The 23,312-nt window shown below is 37.7% G+C and overlaps 2 protein-coding genes across 2 annotated transcripts; both read right to left on the bottom strand.

The window, feature by feature from the left end:
- Window positions 1-1,074: 1,074 nt before the first annotated feature.
- Window positions 1,075-15,284, bottom strand: prcp (prolylcarboxypeptidase (angiotensinase C)). The gene is made up of 9 exons (XM_008426385.3): window positions 14,786-15,284; window positions 7,743-7,883; window positions 7,206-7,307; window positions 6,922-7,103; window positions 6,583-6,740; window positions 5,782-5,954; window positions 2,961-3,128; window positions 2,685-2,872; window positions 1,075-1,912 (listed from the first exon to the last, which is right to left on the bottom strand). The coding sequence occupies exons 1-9, from the start codon at window positions 14,957-14,959 to the stop codon at window positions 1,666-1,668; spliced, it is 1,533 nt and encodes a 510-aa protein (XP_008424607.1). The 5' UTR covers window positions 14,960-15,284; the 3' UTR covers window positions 1,075-1,665.
- A 1,008-nt stretch (window positions 15,285-16,292) lies between these two features.
- Window positions 16,293-22,241, bottom strand: rab30 (RAB30, member RAS oncogene family). Its single transcript, XM_017308393.2, has 5 exons — window positions 21,958-22,241; window positions 20,709-20,807; window positions 20,544-20,627; window positions 20,252-20,435; window positions 16,293-18,918 (listed from the first exon to the last, which is right to left on the bottom strand). The coding sequence occupies exons 2-5, from the start codon at window positions 20,799-20,801 to the stop codon at window positions 18,668-18,670; spliced, it is 612 nt and encodes a 203-aa protein (XP_017163882.1). The 5' UTR covers window positions 20,802-20,807; window positions 21,958-22,241; the 3' UTR covers window positions 16,293-18,667.
- Between the last annotated feature and the right edge of the window lie 1,071 nt (window positions 22,242-23,312).

Below are 23,312 nucleotides of genomic sequence, written 5' to 3'. Positions count from 1 at the left end.
CAACTAGCAGGGGGGGAAAAGAACTTGAGTCTACAGGCTGTCCTGGTTCCACAATTTAGACTTTTAATAGCAGCTGGTGAATGAATGCGTGGCAAGGGGAATCCCACAGGTTGGTCCGCAGGGGTAAGGTCAGCAACCGTAACCGCAATAACCTCCCACCACTTGCTTTATTGGCCTCCTCCGATTGGGTTTTTATTAAATCTCAAGGATGCGCATTTGTTCTCGCTTGGTGGAAATTGAACTTTATGGCCTCATCTTTTTCATAAACATGACAAAAGAGGCTCCTCAGAAGGATAAAGTCACATCTCTATCAAAGGCTAATTAAAAGGAGATACAGTAACTTGCAAAACTATTTATACATAAAGGGTACTGGGTTTTTAATGTTCTAAAAATAATGAGTGGTGTGGCTTTTAATTTGGTTTCACCCTCTTTTACACCGTCACCCCTAAGTAGAATCCAGTTGAACAAACTACCTTCAAGAGTTATGTATAGAGTAAATAGGAGTCCATCTGTGTTTGATACGTAAATACATTATTTGCATAAGAATTATTACAACAACAAACTAGTGACCAGGTCCGAAATCTGGGTGTAGTGATGAACCTTCAGAGACATATAAAGACAATTTCAAAGTCAGCTTTTATCATCTGAGTAACATTTCTAGGATTAAATGACTAATGTAAGATCTAGAGAAAGTCATGTTTATATTTAGTTGAATTGATTACTGCATTAGTGTCTTTATAGGATGACCTAAAAAAAATTTAATTACTTTGTAGCTGCAAGGATAATGATTTGAGTAAGGTGAATACAAATGGATAAGATAAAATTATATTTAAGAATAAACATATTTTTTCAGCTAAATCTCTTCCACTTTGTGTCAGTTTATCATGTGAATTCTTACAACTAAAATACTTTGAGGTTTCTGTTTGAGATATGAAACATGATAAAAATATGTAAAGGTTTAAATGGTATGAGTACAAGGCGGCACTGTGTCTATAGTTTTGAGAAAAATATTAATTTGTAGTTTGTACAAAGACATAAATTCAATACAAATCTAAAAAAGATGAAAAAAAATCATTTTCTGAACAGCACAATTTCTTTATTGCTCTCATTAGGGCAACAAAAGACTTCAATGCAAACAATTTCATTCATATTTAGTGCCAAAACTTTCTCCTGAGGCTCCTATAAGTACACTTAGAAAGAACAAATTACTGAATTATCCATGATGATAATAAAATGATAAATTGTCATTTTCTCATCAAAAATGAGATTCAAAAATCTGAAATATAAAAACAGCCCTGATTTCCGAAAAAGAAGACAAACATCACCATGTGGGCAGACGAGCCTTATCTGCTTTAACTTTAAGAAAATAAATAAACTGAAAATGTGCCAGTTTTTACATCAAAATTTCAAATGATAGTTTGAATAGCAGGATAGAAAATGCATTTCTGTCAGCAGGTTTTTTTTAACTGATATGTGAATGAAAACATTTTTACAAATATTATGGCATTGAAAATGGAGTGTTTATAATTAGATAAGAAAAGCTCAAACAACAACAACAAAAAATTACATAGTAAAGGACAAACTTTGGCATTGTTCAATCAGAAAGCACCGTATGAAACTCCATGTCATGCAAGTTAAAGCTAAATCTTGCACTTCAATAACATCTTAAGGAGAATTTTTCCTGTTCTTGGACATAGTAAATCCAGTTCCAGTTGACTTTTGAGCTTGCCTGATCCACTTCTGAAAATACTTCAACTCTAAGGCCCTTGCAGCTCGGACAGAGGGTGGGTCGAGCTTGTTGCTGTAGCGGAGGTCCAAGTGGTGAGCCCCGTCAGGAATCATGATGGAAACTAGAGACTGGCTTATGTTGGCGGTGACTCCACCAGCTGACCACGGATCAAGTCCGCCGTTGCTAGAAAATACACAAGATGCACATAAACACTGAGAATTGCACGCAAGGCACAAAACCATATAAGAGCATTATAACATCTGTCAAGCAACACAACACGCCTGAATCAAACAAATAGTCTAAATAAAACTCTGAGTGTCTCTACAAGGAAACTTGAAATGAGTCCTTATTGGGTCTTTCAGTAAGATAATGATTCATAAAAGATGGCCAGATCAATACGGAAATAGTTTTATTTCACACAAAAATCACCAGTCTTTCAAAAATACTTCAGAAATTGATACTGGACAGTCTAAGAAATTGTGGAACAAGGAACAGTCCAGGATTCCTCTCACCGTTTGCTCCAGAACTGCTGCGTAACCAGCCTTCACCCACTTCAAATTAAGAGCATGGATATAAACATCTTTTTGAAGATTTATTAACAGTTGATACCCAAAACATTAACGCCCATTACAAACTTTATTCAACTGAAAATTAACAAAACAGCCAAGTAGATTATTAGCGCATTAGAATTCATCTGAAAAAAAAAAAATTTGTGGAAGCTACGTGCACCAAACATTGTCAAAATTAGCAAAAGCATTGAACAAAGAATTAGCTCTTGTGTTAGCGCATTAGCAGAAGTGTGCCCACAACTGCTAAGTTGTTTCCTAGAGGTGTGAAAAGTTGTGCAACGTATGGACGGAACAATCTGATTAGTTTCAATTTACCTGTGGTAAAAGTTGTTTCCTCACCTAATAAACCCAAACACACTGAGCAATATTTACTTATGGTCTCATACCTGAAGATAATGTTGCTATGGGAACCAATCTTCTTTCCTCCATAGACCGTTCCAGCCCAATCGGCTCGAGGCCTGACGCCAAAGACGGAGTTACACTCATCGGATAAGGCCTGCAAGCTCCACTCCTCTGGTTCGAACATGTCCTGGACTCCATCTGTGCACATGGGCATCACCATCTCTGTGCAGGCCTGGGGTGGATGGATGAAACATATGTTCACTCTGAGAGGCAAACTCACCCACCGATACCCCGGAAAATCCCTAAGCTGTTTTACATACCTGGAAAAACCAGCCGAGGGCACCAAGGCTGCTGGTTGCTGTCTGTGAAGTGTTGAGGCAAGGAGCGTTTCCCGTGTAGTTGTAGTAGACCTTCGCCGCTTGGGCGACACCGTGCAGCAGCTGCTCGTCAGACACGGTGGAGTCGAAACCAAGATACTTGCACACCACCTTAAAAAATAAAATAAAAATCAGCATATTTAAAAAGGTAACTTCCTCACCCGGTCATGTTTTACCCTGATTTAAAACCCAAATGTTATAAGTTGATCTAGTTCTATTCCATAACAGTAAATAATCCAGTTCATGTCTTCAGTATTTTTATGAAAAATTAAGATAAATGGTCATAAAAATGCTCAAATGTTACATACCAGCATGTCATTTTCTGAAAACTCTGCATTTGAGTTTATTTTTGTCCTGACCACGTTTCTATTGAGGGCCACATTTCTGTTTCTTATTATTAAATGACAATAAGAGTAAATATAAATGGGGGCTTTATTACTTTAGATATTCTTTAGGGTTCTATTGTAACTGTCTGGAGGAGTCCTTCATCCACTCTTGGTGTAATTTTGTAAATCTGCCATTCATTGGGAGATTCTCCACTGTTTCATCCATCCATTTTCTTTACGCCCTTGTCCCTTAGTGGGGTCGGGAGGATTGCTGGTGGCTATCGTTCCAGGCGAGAGGCGGGGTCACCCTGGACAGGTCGCCAGTCTGTCGCAGAGCAACACAGAGACACACAGGACAAACAACCATGCACACACACACTCACACCTAGGGGTAATTTGGAGAGGCCAATTAACCTGACAGTCATGTTTTTGGACTGTGGGAGGAAACCGGAGTACCCGGAGAAAACCCACGCATGCACAGGGAGAACATGCAAACTCCATGCAGAAAGACCGGGGCTGGGAATCGAACCCAGAACCTTCTTGCTGCAAGGCAACAGCTCTACCACTGTGCAGTTTCATGTTTTCTTTATTTGTAGATTTTGATCCCAAAGCCTTAAAAATTGTCTTTTTACCCTTTCTGGACCGATAGATGTCATCGATTTGTTTCAAACCAGATCTTTGAGGCAATCATAGTGTCTTCATAACTCAACAAAGGTGCAAAGTACTATTTCTGTGTATTACCAATGTTTGTAATCGAGTGAATGGATACTATTGTGAGAGAAAACTTAGTCAAAAAATGTTTAGCATATTTTGCTTGCTTCTTTTAATCAGACAAAACCCGTTACCATGCAAAGCTGTATTGGTTCCCTAGCAGAACATACCACTGACAAGATGTGGAATACTGTACTGTTTTTACGGGACAACGAAACCAACGTAATGAGTTCTGTTCTTTATGCCTACGGAGGGTAAAAACTGTACCAGAGCCCCGTTTCCTACCCGAAATAGTCAGGTGTGAAACGACTAAGACTATAAAAGGTACAAAACAGCGAAGGAGTGAAATGAAACCAAAACAACTGAGGTTTGTTCGCAACAAAGTTTTGTCACCTTTTAAAAGTTCTGTGCGAGTGAAAAAAATTCAGGCATCCAACTCTCTTAAATTTAAGTTCTTTACAAGACTAAAGAATGCTTTCTTGTGGGCCATTAAGTGTTTTTCCCCGCATAAAGGTGGCGCCTGATTTGCATATGAAACTCCCTGGAATGAACTTGAATTTATTACTCTAACCTTGGCGTGGGAGAAAAAAAACTAAAAACTCTCCATGTATTCAGACGGAACAAGTTAAATAATTCAAAAATGTAAAGGCTTAAATCTCGTCCCTGCTGTTTTGTTTGACTCGCTGATTTCTCTGCATTATTAGCGTGAATGATAAATATTTGCGTTTCAGCTCCTGTTTGATTTCACTGCGTGTTGTTATGGTTGCGGCGGCAGAATTGGCCGGCGCTGTTGTTCCGCACCTTTTGTGAGGCAGAAAAACTGGGCTCTCTTTATTTTTAGAGGTTGGAGGGGATCGGCATCAGAGTGGAGTTTGTTACCAAGGCTTTTGTTTATGGGCAGGGGAGGAGTTGGTGGTCGATGGCTGAGGAGGGCCACAGACATGTCCAACTAAAGATTTATACTGTGGAGAGAGAGAGAGAGAGAGAAAAAAAACACTGCAATAGCCCCAAAGCATCTTCTCCTTACTTTTCAGATAGGATTAGTTTTATACATTCATCTCTGCCAACAGATTTCCCTTCTCTAAGCCTTCAATACCCCGTTCTCACACTCACTCAGATAATCACATTAGCTTTGTCATTAAAAAAGCTCCTCTTTGCACCCGCTGCCTAAACCGCTTAAACCACCCATAGGGGTTGCATACATTAAGAGAAAGGAGCCAGAAAAACCTCAAAGTGACCATTTAGTGCTCATTTCACATGATGAAACATGACGCTTGCGGATCCATTCAATGGCTCAATAATAAATAACAGAAACGTATCAGACTGGTGGAAAAATGGGGTTCCTGCGGGAAGCCCATTGAGGAGAGAGGAGAACTTAGTGCAAAGCCTGTGAAATGCCAAAAAGTATCTAAATAGACTGCACCCAAACAATGATGCAAAAGTATTTGTAACTTTTTTTCACATTACGTCCACACATTTATTAGGATTTTACATGATAGGCCTGTACAAAGTAGAGAACAAATACAAATCTGTAAAGTGTGGCCTGCATTTAAAATGGTAAAAGGCTTGTACTTGTATAGCACTTTATGAAATCCAGAGCACTTAATAATTAGGAAAACTAAAGTCGAGGTGAAAAAAGACAGAAAAGAAATTGAACATAATATTCAGTCGAACCAGGCGGGAGAACTACATATTTCCCAGTATGTTTACTGGAGTCCAGTCTGTACCTGTATTGGCCAGCGAGGCAGCGGCTGCAGGAAATTGGCTTCATAAGGATAGTCCACCATGGCCAGATTCACCCATGTCTCTTGAAGCCAGCTTTTAAAGCTCACCGCATCATTCTTGTTTTTCAGAGGGGAGCATAAACTGAACTCTTCTGACAGCCACTGAAGACCAGATGCTTAATGAAAAAAAAAAAAAGAATTCAGTTAAAAAATTTCCCAACAATGTGAAGCAAGATTTTTAATGCTATTCATTGTATGATTTTTCTCCCCCTGTGGTACAGAAGGAAAAAAAAAAAACCTAACATAGCTCCCATTAGCTATCACGGTTTGAATGTCAGAAATGTGCTGCTACTCTAAATGTAAATGAAACATCCATTATCTTGTCAAATTAGGCTGTTCAGGAGAAAAGTAAATACTCATTTACTTTAAAATATTCACAGAAAAGCTGAGGCACATATTTGTGTGTTTGATGCAACAAAGACTCTTATGAAAATACAAAAATCTGTTCTGTGCAAGAATCCTTTTTGATATCTAATAGTCATTCACAATTTTTCATAAGTCTCAGAATTACTATTTTTTAAAATTATCATTATGCGAACGTCCGACAGACCTGGCTAGTCACTTTTCTGAAATCCTTTTTAAGTTCATGTCCTTATTCAAAATACACTTTAAAAAGTTACATCCTTTTATAGAAAAATGCTGTGGGATAAAATAAAAAGGCACTCCAATTCCTTCAGTGTAATACAAAACAATCTGACATGTTGTGATTTATTTCCTACAGATAATCCAGCTCTTGCAACTCACCAGAGGAGGAGACGTTATTTATGGCCTTCCAAGATCTCCTGATGTTTGCGTCACAGTTTTTGCCGCTTTTGGCAAAGTCCTGTGTTACTATTTTATAAAAGTCTCCACATGGCACCATGTCAGGGAACTGCCATATTGGTGCAGAGGCTGCCAAAGCCCTGAAAGCCAAGAACAAACAGAACTGAATCTATTTCTTGCTCGAAAACTTCACATCCATTTCCCTCAGTCATCCGTGAAGACTTGCAAACACAAGGCGAGTCGTAAAGGTGGACGTCAAACGTTTTTCTCAGATGTTTAAGTATCAAAACATATGAGGCAACTTGTGCATGACAACCTTACCCAACGACAATATTTGGATATTTCATCCTGAACCAGGCGGAGAGCATCCCTCCATAGGAGCCTCCGATAGCGATGACAGGGCTGTTCTGAGCACCCGGTACAATAGTCTTGATGTTTTGAATCAGCACAGCAAAATCTGCGAGGGCCTGCTCCGATGTCAGGTAATTCAGGTGTTTGACGTCCTGCATTCAGAGTGAAATGCTTTTAAATTAAGAATCATGCGCTGGTTCTTTACATTAACTTTATAGATCTGTTTTTAGATGTCGACTTGGATCTTAACTCACGCTGTACGAGTCTTGACCAAATGGCAAAGACTCTCCATAGTAACGATGTTCTGCGAAAACCAGCATGGCGCCCAGCTGTTCGGCAACTTCCCACATGAAGCCCTGAAAAGCAGTTTAAGGTTTTACATCAGGCAGTGGTATGAATGTTTTGCCCTGGTGGCAAACTACTGGAAGGGAGGCCATAAAATTCATTACATTAAAAAAAAGCAAAAATTAATTTACTGTGAGCTTTACTTTCCTTTAAAGTTTTACCTGCTTAACAATAAACACTTTTTATGAGAACTGTACAACATTAAAGGTCCCAAAGATACAAAAAGGTTGTTAAAAGAAATAGGGCAATTTCCAATTTTTAGGGGGTCATCAATCGTTTTTCGTTTTCTGTTTTGTTGAGCAATTTTCTTCAATCATTCTTCACTTGTGATCAGGGGCTGAACAAAATCATTTCAAGGGCCACAAATAGCCCCCCAGCCACACTTTGGACACCCCTGATGTAAGGCTAAACAATACAAGTATGCAGTGGAACATCTTTATATTTACAGTGTTGTTGCAGAACCAGGTGATGTCTCCTTCGTTTCCGGTGTAGAACAAAATGGGTCCATCTGGATGCTGCCAGTGGTCGTCAGCTACAAGGTATCTCTGCTTAAAAGTGCCATCTTGGAGGAATCCAAAGTGATCAATCTGTGAAAGAGAATAACAGGTCAGTAACATATTGACTGAAAGCAATAGACATAATTTTCTTTATCCTGTGTTTCCACAAAAAAATATATAGGAAAGGTATTTTAAAAGGTTTTGCAAAATTTTATGATTTAAAAAAATAAAATAATTTTTGCTTTTCAAAATGGAATATCCTCAGAAAGAAAATAGCCACATGGTATGATGTATATAGTATTTTTGTAACAACTCAAGGAATAAAGTTTTATAACGCAGTGAAATAACTTAAGAAAAAACTGAAGATTTAACACTTTTACACATGCCTGTATTTTCCTGAGTTTAACTGAGATTTAGATTTGCCAAGGGTTAAGAGTTGAATTTACATCCTTAAAATGTCCTGAATGATTGAGAATTTTTAAGGTCTTAAATCCACATTTTTGTCTCAACCTAAATGCAATTTCAATACATCACGGTCCTGAAGTAGCCCCAAAGTATCCTGCTCTGTATCAGTGCTCCTGATATAACAAAATGTTTCTATTTCTCCGCTCCAGAGGTGATTACAGAATACCATCTAATAAATACTCTGGTTCAAGGCCAAAGTCATTTTTATGTTAGATATGTGAAATGGTCATTGAGCCACCCCCACCGCACCCCCTCCAAACATATATGGAACATTTTACCTCCCAAAAAACATAATATATTTGCAATAAATGTCAGTTTTGTGCCTAAATCTGCTACATATTTTTGCACATTGTTATTACAAATTTACTCTCCGTCTTTCCCAAAATGAGAGAAAGGAATTTGCCTTGGAAAAAAGATCAACAAGTAAAACGGAGCAGGGTGGATGGTAATAAGAGGACAAGTGAGTCAGATCATCATCATAATTTTCTTTTCTAGCGGAAAAAAGGGTCTCTGTATTCAGAAGCATGAACTGATTACAAATTGTGAATCTTAACTCAAATGGACTGAGGATTTAGACGGCATCATGGACGGCAATTTAACATCCAATTTAAATGCGGCTAAAGGACCAGGCTCGTGTTTACACTGAGCCTCCGTCTCATTTGATCATCTGTGCACTGCTCAGAGGAATGTGTCTGCAACGTCTCTGAAACACAACCTGGATACTCCAATTACCTGCACAGCTCCCGTCACTAGAGCCCTGGCGGACAAGACACTTCAAAAGATGGCGAGGAAACAGACAGACTGAACGTAATTTATTAGTATTTGTGCTACACGAGTAGCTTTTGATAACAGTTATTGAGCCTTTTAATAGTCTGCAGTACATTGCTAAAGTATTTTATTAGTATAAATGCTGTAGGCTTAACTACTTTTGAATACTTTGTGCTATTTCAACCTTTCAACTTTTACCATATTCTGCTCATTCAGGACATTACAGCTATGTATTTTGGTATTGATATCTACAACAGTTAAAGAAATATTCAGCTTTTTGTGATCATTTTGGGTCCCACTGAAATGAATGGATGAACTCCTAAGCTCATAATTTCTGAAAGATTCTACTAAAAACGTTGCGTTATTTCATGGTTAAATACTTCTTCATGCTTTCAAATGCCATTCAAATATTAAAAATGTAGTCATATCATGCAACTACTCCTTTTTGTTTGGTTTTTTTTGTATCCCTTACAGATTTCATAAAATCTATTCATGTTTTTGCTCACATTACGGTCAGCCTTCTGTCTTCCAAACAAAATTCCAACCCTCAGTTGCCAAAAATATTACATATCATGTCTCGTACACTATAGCCCTATTTACTATGGTAAAATTCTTGCAACTACAGATGCTGGTATTTTACTGTAAACTATATAATATTTTTTCAAACAGTGTAACAGCTGCTAGGAAGGATCTATGAAAACGCTCCTTTGTGCACTTAGGATGCAGCAGTCTGTCACTGAAGGAACTCCAGAGCTAAGCCACAGCTTCATGCATGAGATGGGGAATATTGGGGGAAAATATAAAATAAGTTTAAGGGGTACACATACTTTTACATGTCATCTTATTTATATATTATTATTCAGAAGACGTTTGCGCTTTCCTGACTAACAATGGTCATTAAAATGTCAGGCAGCTAGGCTTATATTCACGTTTTGCTCCTTTTTTCCTTCTCTGATAGAGCCATGAGATAAATGTTCTGTATAATCCGAAGATCAGATGAGTAGAACCTTCTGGCCACACTTCTCAAATGTAAGCTGCTCTTAGGTCACAGCCCTGATTTTGGACTTTAGGGTAATTAGCACCAATTTGTAAAGAGAAATGCTGGAACCATTTTAAAAAAATGCCACATTAGTTCCACCTTCGTTGAGCTCCGAAATATCCTTTGACAAAACCTCAGGGATTCTCGGCCATCTTCTCCTTTCAACCATATTTTCCCAAGTTTTTTTTTTCCTGAACAAAGGCTTAACTTCATGGTGAAGACGACCCCATGAGGTTTCTCTGCGGTTTGGCCGCTGAAACAGCTTCCAGCACTTCATACAAATGTTTCTGTTTTGTTTTTACCCCCTTCTATCGTCGCTCAGTACACTCCTTGGTAGAAACAAAGGAGGCAGGGTTTTTATGAGCCAGTGACAGCAAAAAGATTCTGGGGGCCTCAGTGTGTTCATTCAAGCCTCAATTCCTTCACTTGGCAGTGTTTTCGAGGGTGGAGGGGAACGACCATGAGACGGTTTAAAGGAAATGTTCTGCAGTTTGGCTACAGAGCCAACTGCTACTGGCCCAACATGCTGTAACATGTGGACAAAGAACTTCAGTTACTTCCTTTATCAAGAATTTCTTACATTTTACATTCTTAATTATTTATAACTGTGTTCAAAAGGATTTTAAAGAGTTGCTATCCAGCTTCAGGAACCGAAAGGTGAAAATACTGTCAAACAAAATCTGTTTTTAGTGAAACGTGGATTTAGAGAAAAAAAAAAAAAAAAACCTTTTTGGAGTTTAGTGCTTCAGCAAAAATGTACCCCCATACTCAGTATGCACAGCACACTACCTGTAAATCTGGTTTTATAACCCACCCAGAACTTAATAACTACTGCCACCTTGTGGCCAAAGCAAGTATGTCCTATTTCAGTTGAATTCAATAAATATTCAGCAGAAATGCGGAGCCTCAAGTATTAATATCTAGTATTTTTTTAAATCACATTGGTTTTCTTATGTGACAGAACAAAACAAAGTAGTGTATAATTGTAAAATGGAGATTTTAAGTTTTTAATGAGCTGACTAACAATCTGCTAAATTTTTGCTGTACCCATCTGTCAGGTTTGCACATCTAGAGACCGAAATAATTCTTTGTGAAAGAGCTAAATCTCAGTCTGAATGGAGAATATTAAGGGATAACAATGTTCAAGTCTTTCCCTTTTTCAGTTTGATTTAGGTCTGGACTTTGACTGGGCCATTCAAACACAAACAGGTTTTGATTTTAACCAGGGGACTGCCATCCGTGGCTCCAGACATTTGGACATCCCACAATAGCTCTTATTTGGCTAAAAATTACAAAAACAAACTCCAGCTTTGTGTTGAAATTTCACAACAGAATGACATTAAAAGTACCAATATGTTGTTCTAATTTTCGTCTTCAGGTGGAAAATGTTTTTAACAAATAACATCTTGTAGAAGAAAAATATATTCATTCTCTTTTTACAAAAGGTTTAAGTTTTTTTTTATTGTAAAACCTAAAAATTGAAATAAAATGGTGGTTCAGAACAACAAAGTTCCATAATATATCTTTTCTATAGGGTCATGTAAGACTTCTGGCTCTAAACAAGTTTCACGTAGCTGGACAGGGGGGAAAAATGACTCTTTTAATGGTGAAGGTCACAAACTCACAATCTAAACCTTTCCACGCCAATTCTGGCTGTATTTACGCTTAACAGTTATACTATTTGAGTTACTCTAAAATCCAAACAAAATACACTAATGTGAGCAAATATGGACAAATGTACGCATTAAAACGAATACTTTTGCGAGGTACTAAGAGTTTGAATATTTACTACGGCAAAAGTTAAGATGCAAAATTTGTTTTCTACCCTACAGAGTTGCAGCTAACTCTAGCAGTTAATTTTAAGGATGCTAAAGGACACTTCCATTTATTGTCTGATGGCAGACTGCAGCCAAAAGGATTTCCTGATGACAATTGCTGGCACTACGTTCGTATCAGTCGGCACTACAACGTGTGGGAAAAAAAACAAAACTATATCTTCGCTTCCAGATAGCAGAAGACCTGACAGGTATTGAAAAGAGGTTAACAAGGGTCTTATTTGTTGTACATATCACAAAGAAGCATACAATTTCTCACTGATTGGCGAACAGGAGTTCACACGAGACGAGACAAAGGGGGGATGGGGGCGTTAGGAGTGAGGAAATGGTCTTTATCTTCTTGTCAGCTCGGTTGATTAGACAGGATGCTGTGGGCAGGAACAGGTGTGGAGCATTGTCCACACATCCAAACATTGTTGAGAGCGGAGACTTATTATGAATGTCTTTTGTGGTATCGGGTTTGGTTGTATTTACGTTGGATCCGATGCGCTGTAGTATGTTTCCAGCTTTTGTAGGAGTCTCCAGTCCGAATGGCCTTCACAGATGCATTTGGACCGCTCCAGAGTTCACTTCAACCAAACCATGACCTTCGTTTCTAGGCAGTCTAAAGTTTGCTGTTTTGGTCCATGTTGGGTTCGATTGTTATTCACACCTCTCCAAATGAACCTGACTTTCAAACTGGAGTTCGATTAAAGCAGACTAATCAGGGCTGGTGTGAATGTATCACTGTGTTTTGCACATATCTAGAGCTGCTTTAAGAAAGTAGCTCATGACATAAACTGTGCTTGTTGTAATCATCTGACCAGAAACTAGACATTAAAATTGTCTTCCAATCAGTTAATGCATCATTAGAGCTAATAGGACAAGCTAACAGCAAAGTTCTTATAAGTGGAAGTCGTTACTGAGAGAAGACAAATAAAAGTTTGCTATTTTTGGTTTCTGTGAGATGTAAAAAAAAAAACTGAAAAAAAGGTGAAGGACAATCCTTAAAGACCATGCTGGATTTAATATCAGACTGATAGTGGCTGCTTATTTATGTTGCTATGTCTAAATGTGGAGTGAGAAGTTGGCAAAAACAGGAAAGTGCTGTCTTTTTCTTTGGAGTATTCCAATTCTGTATCTTATGCAACATTAGCAGCTATTAGCTATCTTTTTGAAATCTCATAGATAAATTAGGGATTTTCGAATTAATCCAAACAGAGATTGATGTGTACGAGTGTAAAATCACATAAAACCACAAAACTATGACATTCTTACTTAACAGCATCAGACCTTGGAAATCTCAAAGTGATCCATGTCTAATACGAACCCTTAAAACAACAGACAAAAACAACAAAAGACATAGATAAAAAAAATAAAAATTAAAACAGAATAACAAAATAAGTATTGTTGAAGTTTTAAATCTTTTCAGGTGTAGGTGTCTTTATCACATGTAAAAGAATGGGCGTTTTGTAAGTTCATATTTGGACTGCACCCAGATGTTTCTTGTTTTGACTAAGAGCAGATGTGCCGCGTACCACCGCACACCGTCCGACATGTAATCTGAATCGCCGTGAAGTAACGATAAATAGAAAATGTGCAGGCTGAATGAAGATCTTTCAAACCCCCATGAAAAGTAAATCGTTTCATATTCACTGGGCCCCGGAGACCTCTTTAGGCAGACAGCCAGGCAGGAGGGTTCCGGTGCTGCTGGCAGGAACAGAGCCAGTTGTGATGGCTTTCCCTTCACTACAGGAAGCCAGATGGAAACACCTATTGTCTTCAGTCACAACTCATGCACTCCTATATGTTAGAGTAAAGTGGGAACTTTAGAAAGCGCAAGCTCTGTAGTTCTTTTTTTTTTTTTGTAAACAGTGAAACCAAGAAGTGCAGTAGAAAATAGGATGAATTTGATTATCTAAAAATCAGAGCTCTTAACCAATGTTCTTCTCCTTTGACCTAAATTTTCTGGCTTTGATGGAATTCATTAGAGCTTGAGGAAATTTAAGCGAATGTAAAAAATTTGACAAACTGGATTTTATCTGTGTGTTTCATAAATTATGAAAAGAACAAACAACCTGAAGTTGACTTTCACTTTGATAGCTGGGTGATTTCTGGACAAACTATTCCTTAAACTTGGGAAATCTACAGATTCTGTATGTTATACCTGTATTGTTTTCTAATATGAAGAATCATAATGTCTAAGCTTTTTTGGTCCTAAACTGGATCCAGTTTAAGTATAAGTCCAAGTTAAAAACCTGATCTAAGAGGGTTTAGCCATAAAGCTCTGAAATTATCCCTTTTTTTTATTAGGTGTAAGTATGCGTTTATAAAAATCTAATTGATATATAAATATGAACAAAAAACAGGTTTTTTATGTGGGCAAATATAAGACAAATTTTGTCAGCTAAATAAAAATCAACACAAAAACGATTGTCTACAAATGAATGTTTTCCATCTTTGTGATCGAACCACACAACTTTTTCTGTATTTGATGAAAAAACAAAATCTAATTCTGTATTTCCCTTGACTTTTGTACATATAGGAACCTTGAACATTTATAGTGTAAACAACAAAATACACAGTTTTATTTTTGCAAGATTGGGTCATATCTTTTTTCTTGTTGTTATACTGGGAATATTCTAATCTGGGGGAATAATGTGGGGTTAATACCAGATATGCTTACGAAAGAGCACATGTAAGTAAGTTTCCTACATATAGGTATCATTGTATCTCCCTACTGAAGTTAATAAAAAAAAAAAACTAAAGGAGAAGTGAAAGAGAAAGAATTAAAAGCGGAAGACATCAGCTAAAGAATAAACTTAAGTGGTCTATTATTTTTAAAGTTCACGTCCAGCAAGAATAAATAAGAAAATAAATATATATATATTTTTTAAATCACTCACCTTTTGATCGAAGTACAGTGTTTTATAGCTGATGGGGGGCTCCGTGGTGTAACGTAAACCTCCAAGTCTGGTGAAAAGTTGTGACTTTAGAGAGGTCACGTGCAAACATGCCAAACACAACGTTATGATGCAGGTAGCTGCAATTGTGTCCAAACTCCTGCCTCCGACCATCATTCTGCTCCTGGGTAAATCACAGCCCTCGGCTTGCCGATCTTCTACGTGGTCAACACTGCCGCATGATCTCTGCTGAGATTGCAATAAGTATACTTCTCCCGTAGAAGGCAGGAAGTGAGATTCCCCCTGTCAGCAGGTCCGGAGAGGTGTTGCCATTCAAGTCAGTGTCAACTTAGCATGAGAGCAGCGGCTGAAGTCCGCTTCTGAAGAGCGGACACCAGGTGCCAGACTCTCCGGAAGTACTCAACTAACACTGCTAGGTAAGCTACCGGGGATGTAAACACACAGCAGATGGCTCGTATCATAAATAGACAAGAATGAGCGTACGCCGCATGAGCGTCAGCGACGTACGTCAAGTTTGCAACCATCTTGTGAGGGGCAACTTTTAGTTCAGCCATAGAAAGCTACAGAGAATATTTATGTTCTGTGACTGTGTGGCCTGTTGTGATGGGCCACTTTTTTCCACACACGATATTTCATGAATGAGTAAATATACAAAAACAAATGAACAACAAAAAACCGCTCCACTTTCTGTTTTCAACATGCTGAGTCGAAATCGTTAACATGGATAACAATGTACGTTCTAAATATACATTGCATATTATTCTAAAAAAAATACACTATTGAATATTATTTTCTGATATGACAAAAACTGATCCAATTACAATTTCTCAGAACTATAATTTCAGACATCAGTTAATCCCTGAAATAACATCCATTAAGCAAGTTTTTGACAAACTAAAAAAAGTTTTGTTCGTCCTCTGACTTAAATAAAGGTAAGCTTATGTGCATTAAAGCATACTGTTAAATTTTGGTTTTAAGTTGTCCATTAAAAACGGTCAATTAAAACCATTTTAAAATAAACGTATAAAAATTTTTTTCGAAAAAACGAGATTAAAAATGCCACTCACAAAATGGCCGACGAGTCTTCAGACTGACGAGCACACTGCGACGTCTGGTCTTCTACCATGCAATGGTTAATGGGAGTGTGAGTTCTTTATAAGAAAGATCCAACAAATTCCAAAGTTGATTCAGCAGTGCTCAGAACTTTTAACTATGATGCTCAATAATAGAGTCCTACACATTTTTTTCATTTCAGTGTTACTTACTACCCCAGATTGCATTTAATAGAGTTGTCAGTTCATTTCTAACCAATTTTATAAAGCAGAAAAACTCACATGCCAACTCTAACAGCCTGAAAATTTAGCATGACTATATATTTTGCTTTGTCTCTTTGTTTGGTAAAAAGTAGAGAATGAACTGCTTAAAATATTTTTTTAAAACTAAAAAAATCTGGCCATTACAAGCAAAAATAACAACACAGGGCAAATAGTCAATAATTAGTGTAGCTGTTTAATGAAATACACAGTAATTTAGGGATTATTTTTGTACACAAAAGGAAAAAATACAACAATTCAAACAGCCTTTCAGATGTAAATCCCATTGAAGTTGACAGGAAGATGTAAAGAATTAAGCACAAGTAACATAACTCTGGCACTTCTAGCAAATGAGAAAAAAACTGAAGGTACAAAATCATACAATAAAAGTGCCAAGATGTACTACAGTAATAAATCTGTACAAGAAAACACTAAGTGTTACAGTAAAAAAAAAAAAAAAAAAAAAAAACTAAGTGTGCAGTATATGGCATTGTGCAATACAGCAGCCTGTAGTTATGGCAAATGAATAAAAGATAATTTTAGACACTACCATGCTGACGACAAAATAAATTCACAGAAAGCATAGTATGAAATACAACAAGTTATATAAAATTACATGGACACACCCCCTTGAAACTATTTCATGACCAGCACTGACAAATGCAGGAATATTCACGGGTATGTTAACGAAAACAGCTGACAATCATAAAGAAAAATCTACTTAGAAGTTTCACTGATAGAAGGCTTTCCAACTGCTTCAAACTAAATCAGCAATCACTAAAACTGCCAATATACTAAAAAAATATTAATAGCGACGCACAATACTGTAGGTTTTATATGTGGTTCAGTTTTTATGACATAAAAACATGTTCTAGCAGCAAGTAAAAAGTCAAATTTGGGAGAAAAAAAAATGCTTCACAGTATGCAATGACAGGTGCAAATAAAAATGATTTTAAAAATGACAAAGCTGTCATGGTGATGTGATTCTCAGAGCAGAGGGAAAATAAACGTCCAACTGATTTTATGTTACATTTTCAGCTTGTTCAACCTTGGTAATCTCCAAAATGTAGTGCTTGTAAACATGTTACTGACAACTAATAAACCCCAATGTTCACTAAAATTGTCATCCGATTTGTAACAATATACCTGGCAAAACTTTTTGCTCTCTCATAATACTGCTGGTGAATACTGATGTCAGATGAGAATTGAATCCCGAAGGCCAAACTGGAAAGTCCTGCCGTTTCTAAGCCCTACCCAGATTACCCACATTATCAGTCAAACATAAGTGCATCTGAAGAAATTGGGATATGATTTAAAAAAATAAAATAAAATAATCGAGTTAAGTGAAACCTTTAAAATGTTATAAATTCATTACACACAGAGCAATATATTTCTAAAAGGAATTTTGAATGTAGAAATGTTATGGCATCTCCCAAGTTTTTCATTGGAAATACAACGGACGTGGCAGGTATCATGCAGAGTCGCAGTCACCTTCCAAAAGGAAGGTAAAATACCAAAAAGGCGTTGCTAAAGAAGCTGGCTGTTCACAGACTGCTGTTTCAAAGCATATCACTGGAAAGTTTGGTGGAAGAAAAAAGTTGCACAAGCAACACAGATAACTGCAGCCTTTAGAGGATTGTGAAGCAAAGGCCACTCAAGAGTTTGGTGTAGATTCAGATGTTGTAGACTGACACTCCCACACATAGACGTATCCTGGTATGACAACTGTGGCATTCCTTGTGTTAAGCCACTCCTGAACCAGAGATGATGTCAGATGTGTCAGAGGTGCCTTATCTAAGGAGAAAAAACGTCAGGACTGTCGTCTTTTCAGATGAAAGTAAAATGTGTATTTCATTTTGAGGCAGGAAGAGTGGAGAAGCACAAAATCCAAGTTGCTTAAGGTCTGGTGTGGAGTTTCCACAGTTAGTAATTTTGGGGGGAATTGAGTCATCTGCTGGTGTTGGAGCACTGTGTTTTCTGAAGTGCACAGTCACCTACCATGGAAGAGCACTTCACTCTTCCTTCTGCTGGCAATGTCGACTTCCTTTTCCAGGAGATCTTGACACCTGCCCACACTGCCAAAACTTCCAATCTCTGCATTAATGACCATGGTATAAAGTACTGAATTAAAAAACAAACAGGTCTGCACAAGACCCCATAGAGTACTGTCAAGAGAAAGATGAAAAACTCCAGAAGTAAACAATTGCAACCGAAATATATCACTCTGTTCATAATGAATCTACATAATGTGTAAGTTTCACTTTTTAAATTGAATTAGTGATTTAATGAACGTTTTGATGATGTTTTAATCGATTGATGTGCACCTGTTCATCCTGATCAAGTGAGGATACTGGCTTTAATGATAGTAGCACTTTTAAAAACTGAAATCAACTAGCTCCTTTGTACTGCGTATAAAAGGCATGGGAAAAACATGACCAAACTAAGCATTGGCTTTATGCCATCTTAGCAGGACGGAGGCATTGGGGCTCAGCCATCTACGCTCTACAGTCAATGGCTACCGAGTTACCGCAGCCGGGCAGCTGAGCTCCCTTTAATTGAGGCTGCAGCAGTTCAAATAACTGATGGTTTTACCCTCACCGGGCATTGGGGCAGTGTCATTGTTGTCGAGCTTGTTCTGCTTGGCTTCTCGGATGAGTTCGCACGCCAGGTCGAGGAAGAGTTTCTCGACGTTGTCGGACTCTTTGGCCGACGTCTCCAGATAGAGCATGCTCTGAGCCTGAGCGAAGTCTTCGGCCCTCTGCCTGAGAACCTCTCTCTTGTCTGCCAGATCTATTTTATTACCTAAAGGAGAACGGGCAAAACAAATCAGCCAACTATCGTCACGTACGTCGGGAAATGTTATTCAGAGTGCCACTCTGACGGAGCAGTGTGTAACGAAACAGATGGGGATGGAGGTGTATGTGTGTGTCTGCATGTGGGGGATGAATTTCAACAAAGGCTCTGAGTGGGAGTGCTTTATCCCAGAAAATTTGTCTTTTTTTTTTGACTGACATTTCATAGAAATCAACAAACAAGACAAGGGCTTTGTTTTGGATAAATTAGTTAAAAACTGGTGCTATTGGAGATTCTATTGTTTCATACCTTGTAGGCCGTTGACTTCTGTCCATGTATCAATTTGTTACTTCTGAGGGGATATTTTGTACCTGCATTGGCAAGTAGTAACTGTAAGTCATTTTCTATAATATATTCATGGTCTATAGAAAGAGGATTCAGTGGGAGGGTCCTCGGAGTTCATTTGGTTTGCTCAGAGAACCTAATCTGTCATATTTGGCAAGATTCAACTAACCCAAAAGGAAATCAAAACCAAAATAGCATTAAAGCCCATATCATGTTAAGTTCAGAAAATAATTCACTATAAAGTTAAGTTAGAGTTCATCACCTTTGCCAAAAGCAATTTTTTTCTGCCTAGAGCATCCTTTAGAAAAAAAAGTGTTTTTTTTTTTTGTTTTTTTGTTTGCCAAAATCACTTTAAGCAAAAAAATCATTTAGGCAATAATTCTAGGAATGTAACAAAAAGAAATACAATCATTTTTGTGTAAAGCTTACTCTAAGAGAATATTTTTGAGTACATGTGTATGTAATAGGTTGCTTACTGATACCAAATGAAAAAAGAAAGAAATTAAATGACAACACATGGCTACAAAATGAGGCTATGTTTAGGAAAATGTGTGATTTAATCTGGAGGTATTAAAACATTTAGTGCATTGCAGACAACGAAAAGTAGGGAGGCATGACATATTGACACTTACATTGGGATCAGCCGATATCAGTCATTTCTTAATGTCAGTATCGGTCCGATGAACAAAACAGGGCCGATAGGAATAACCAATATTTCTATTTTGTAACTGTTTGCTTCTGAAGGAAACAGGTTGGTGATGTAGCGTTTGTTTGGTCTTGTGACAGCGACAGTGGTGCAGTGTGGATTGTGAGGAAGAAGGGGTGAAGTCAGCAAGGTGATCTTTTTTTTTAAAGGTGTAGAATTGGTAATGAGATATATATTTATACATATGTAAAATATATACAAAATCAGTAAGTAATCAGCAGTAATAGCAACATCAATACAGGCCCAAATTTTCATATTGGTGCATCCCTAATAAAAATAAAACTTTCTTACCGACTAATATAGTCACCACTTGGTTGTTGGCATACTGCTCAATCTCCTTCAGCCACTCTGGAAGGCACCGAAAGGAGTCCTCACAGGTAATGTCATACGTGAGAATGAGGGCGTTGGCACTACGGTAGTAACTCTGAGTAATGGAGCGAAATCTCTCCTGTCCAGCTGTATCCCATATCTGCAACTGGAAAAATGAAGCAAATAACACGTGTAATTATCTGGAAATTTAAAAGTAAATCATTGCAGAGCATTCTTCTCCACACTGTAAACTTCTCTTTGGTTTTGGGTATACCTTGACCTTCTCCCCATTGATTTCCACAGTTTTAATCATGAAATCCACTCCAATAGTAGCCCCTTGTCCAGGTGGGAAAAGCCCCTACAATTTAAGTAGAAATTTAGAATTAAAAACTCTGACATTCGTGTGTTAAGATTTACAACATATTGGCAAAACACAGACCTGAGTAAAGCGCCGGACGAGACATGTCTTTCCAACTCCAGCATTTCCTATGAGAACTATTTTGAACAGGTAGTCATAATCTTCCATGCTCATAATAACCTGTAAAGAAATTTTAAAATTCAAAATGACAAAATTGCTCAAAAAGGAGGGCACCGATTGAAGCTTTCTGGCTGATCACCAGTCTTTAAAAAAACCTGACTGAACGATTCCAATTATGACCGATAACTTTTTTCTTTTGATTACCTAAAACTGTAAGGTGTTACAAGGTTATAATACACATTCAATGCTCCAATTTTATATTATTGGGACACACTGAAAAATACACAACTGTTATGAATGAAGTGCCTTTCGTAAATGTTCCTGGTCCTTGAACTTTTACACATTTCTTCATATTATAACCACAAACTTTAATGTGTTTTATTGGAATTTTTAAGTAACAGTCCAAGGCCTAGTAGTGTATAATGGATAATTGGTTTTCCAAATGCTTTACTTACACAGATCTTAAGAGGAGTGGCATGCAATTGTGATTGTACTGGTTATACTTATAGAACAAGCATTTGCTACAATTACAGATCTGAGTGATCCAAATTTATCAATATTGGCAAATGTTGAACAACCGGCATAACAGCAATAACGGTTTGTAACATTTATGAACAGAATTTCTAGGAGCAGTCAAGTGAGGAGTTAAACATTGGGTATTAGCCTAAGCTGCCATATTGGTGCTTTCCGAATATTTGTAATGCGTGTGCATAAAAGAAGAATTTAATAAACATTAATAGAATTGTTAGGGGAAAGCACCGTTACATCTATCCTGCTCTGTGGGGAGTCGTGCCTGCAAACCAAACCCGTCACAAATGCATTTCAGGCAGACAAACTGCTTGTTGCTTACTCACAAGAACCTATGTTAATGTCCTCCGCCGTAGTTTTTTGACATTAAATTAACAGCTTAAGCTTTCATGTAATATGCACCTCTTTACCGTTTCGAGGAGTTTATTAATCCTTTACCACTGTTAAATCCAAACACCGTGGCCCGCGGTTCATGTTTAATCTGATTAAACATTCTAATCCCTGTCAAAAATGATTTATCTTCAAGCTAACTTGATACCTAGTAGAGCGAAGCTAGCAACAGTAGCTAATAGCGAGGCTACCTTGCGATTCTAGCCATTTTCGCAGCTTCTGCAGATGCAGGAGGGAAGGAAAAATCACAGACAGAGCACTGCATCAACGCAAAAAACCAGTTTGCACTTACCAATAATCACGGGGATATCCCCGGACTTATAACTACTTGGTATGCATAGGTTCGGCTCTTCAAATAGGCAAAGCAGCCGCTGCTGGGCAGGGCATAATTCCCCCGGCTGAGAGCTGTGTGTCCTAGGCAGCTCAGTAGCAGCAGCAGCCTGTCTGATCAAGGAGGAGGGAGGAGGAAAGTGCACTCAATGATGTCATTACCTTTACATCCACTCGTGGACTGCTAATCAGCCAAGTTCAACACCACTGTATTTAATAAACTACATGTCTTTTGGTTTAAAACACTGTTTGTGTTTTAAGTTTGACATATTACAAAAAAACATAACCAGTCAGAAGCTACCAATACTTGTGTAAATGAAAGTTAGCTGTTAGCTCACAAAAATGGTTTTGTCTTCTTGTCTTTGTTGCTAGGAGACATCTAAAAACCGTACGTGAGTGCGTCCGCCATGTTACTAGTGGCATGTTCACTTCGCAACAGACACTTGGAAACAAGAAGCAGTAAAATTTACATTTAAAAAATTTTTATGCATTTTTTTAAAGTTAAAGAATATCTCAATTTTATTATGAATTCTGTTCACCGACACACATAACCGAACAAATCAAACATTTTAAATGCTGTTTATATTACATAATTATTTATTATCAGAGTCTGCACTGCTTTAGAATGCATTATAATGTATGAACGTAATGAATGATAATATTCTACATTTTATTCTTACTGCACTTTTCATTCATCATTGTGACACAGAAATTTACCATTGACATTTACAGCCAGCAGATTTCCGTGCTTTTCTATCAAAAATGAAGTAATAAAATAAAAACAAAACAGAAACAAAACTGCCACTCAACATCGCAGCTGCCGCAACCGAACCCATTGTAGGTGGAACTTAAACAGTCCTCATTTTCTGGGCCCGGACACTTCTTTCGCTTGCACACAAGTCCTTGACTTCCTACGGAGAGGTAGTAGCTGAAATCAAGGACTCTACAGATTGTAGATCACAGTAAGCCTAAATAAAATAATTAAAACATTATTGTCATGGTGCTTGTGACGGTGAGGAGTTTCTCATCCTAAAGGAATCCTTTAAAGGAACCGGTACCATAATACAAAATATGAACACTAAACTGGCAGGCTGAACCCGTATGTCCTCATGCAGGGAAGAGATTATGACATCTCCCTGTGATGTCATAATCTCCCTGTGATGTCATAATAGCATTCTCCTTTGTTATGACATCATAAAACAGTTTAAGTACTTGAACTTTCCCAAGATCTTTCATTCGAGCTCTGAAGAAAGACGTTTAACATGGATAATAATCTTATTGACGACATTAAAGAATTTTACATGAGGGTTGAAAGGA

This window comes from Poecilia reticulata, chromosome 13 (genome assembly GCF_904066995.2).
Source record: "Poecilia reticulata chromosome 13, P_reticulata-male-v2, whole genome shotgun sequence".
NCBI classification, from domain to species: domain Eukaryota; kingdom Metazoa; phylum Chordata; class Actinopteri; order Cyprinodontiformes; family Poeciliidae; genus Poecilia; species Poecilia reticulata.
This window is presented reverse-complemented; position numbering and strand designations above follow the sequence as displayed.

Coding starts and splice junctions, on each gene's coding strand:
- prcp (XM_008426385.3), bottom strand. CDS start 14,959: ATGATGGTCGGAGGCAGGAGTTTGGACACAATTGCAGCTACCTGCATC. Junction 6,741..6,921: donor TATCCAAATATTGTCGTTGG/GTAAGGTTGTCA, acceptor CTTGGCTTTCAG/GGCTTTGGCAGCCTCTGCAC. Junction 5,955..6,582: donor AAATAACGTCTCCTCCTCTG/GTGAGTTGCAAG, acceptor TTTTTCATTAAG/CATCTGGTCTTCAGTGGCTG.
- rab30 (XM_017308393.2), bottom strand. CDS start 20,801: ATGAGCATGGAAGATTATGACTACCTGTTCAAAATAGTTCTCATAGGA. Junction 20,436..20,543: donor TCAATGGGGAGAAGGTCAAG/GTATACCCAAAA, acceptor TCATTTTTCCAG/TTGCAGATATGGGATACAGC. Junction 18,919..20,251: donor AGTGGTGACTATATTAGTCG/GTAAGAAAGTTT, acceptor GTTCTCCTTTAG/GTAATAAAATAGATCTGGCA.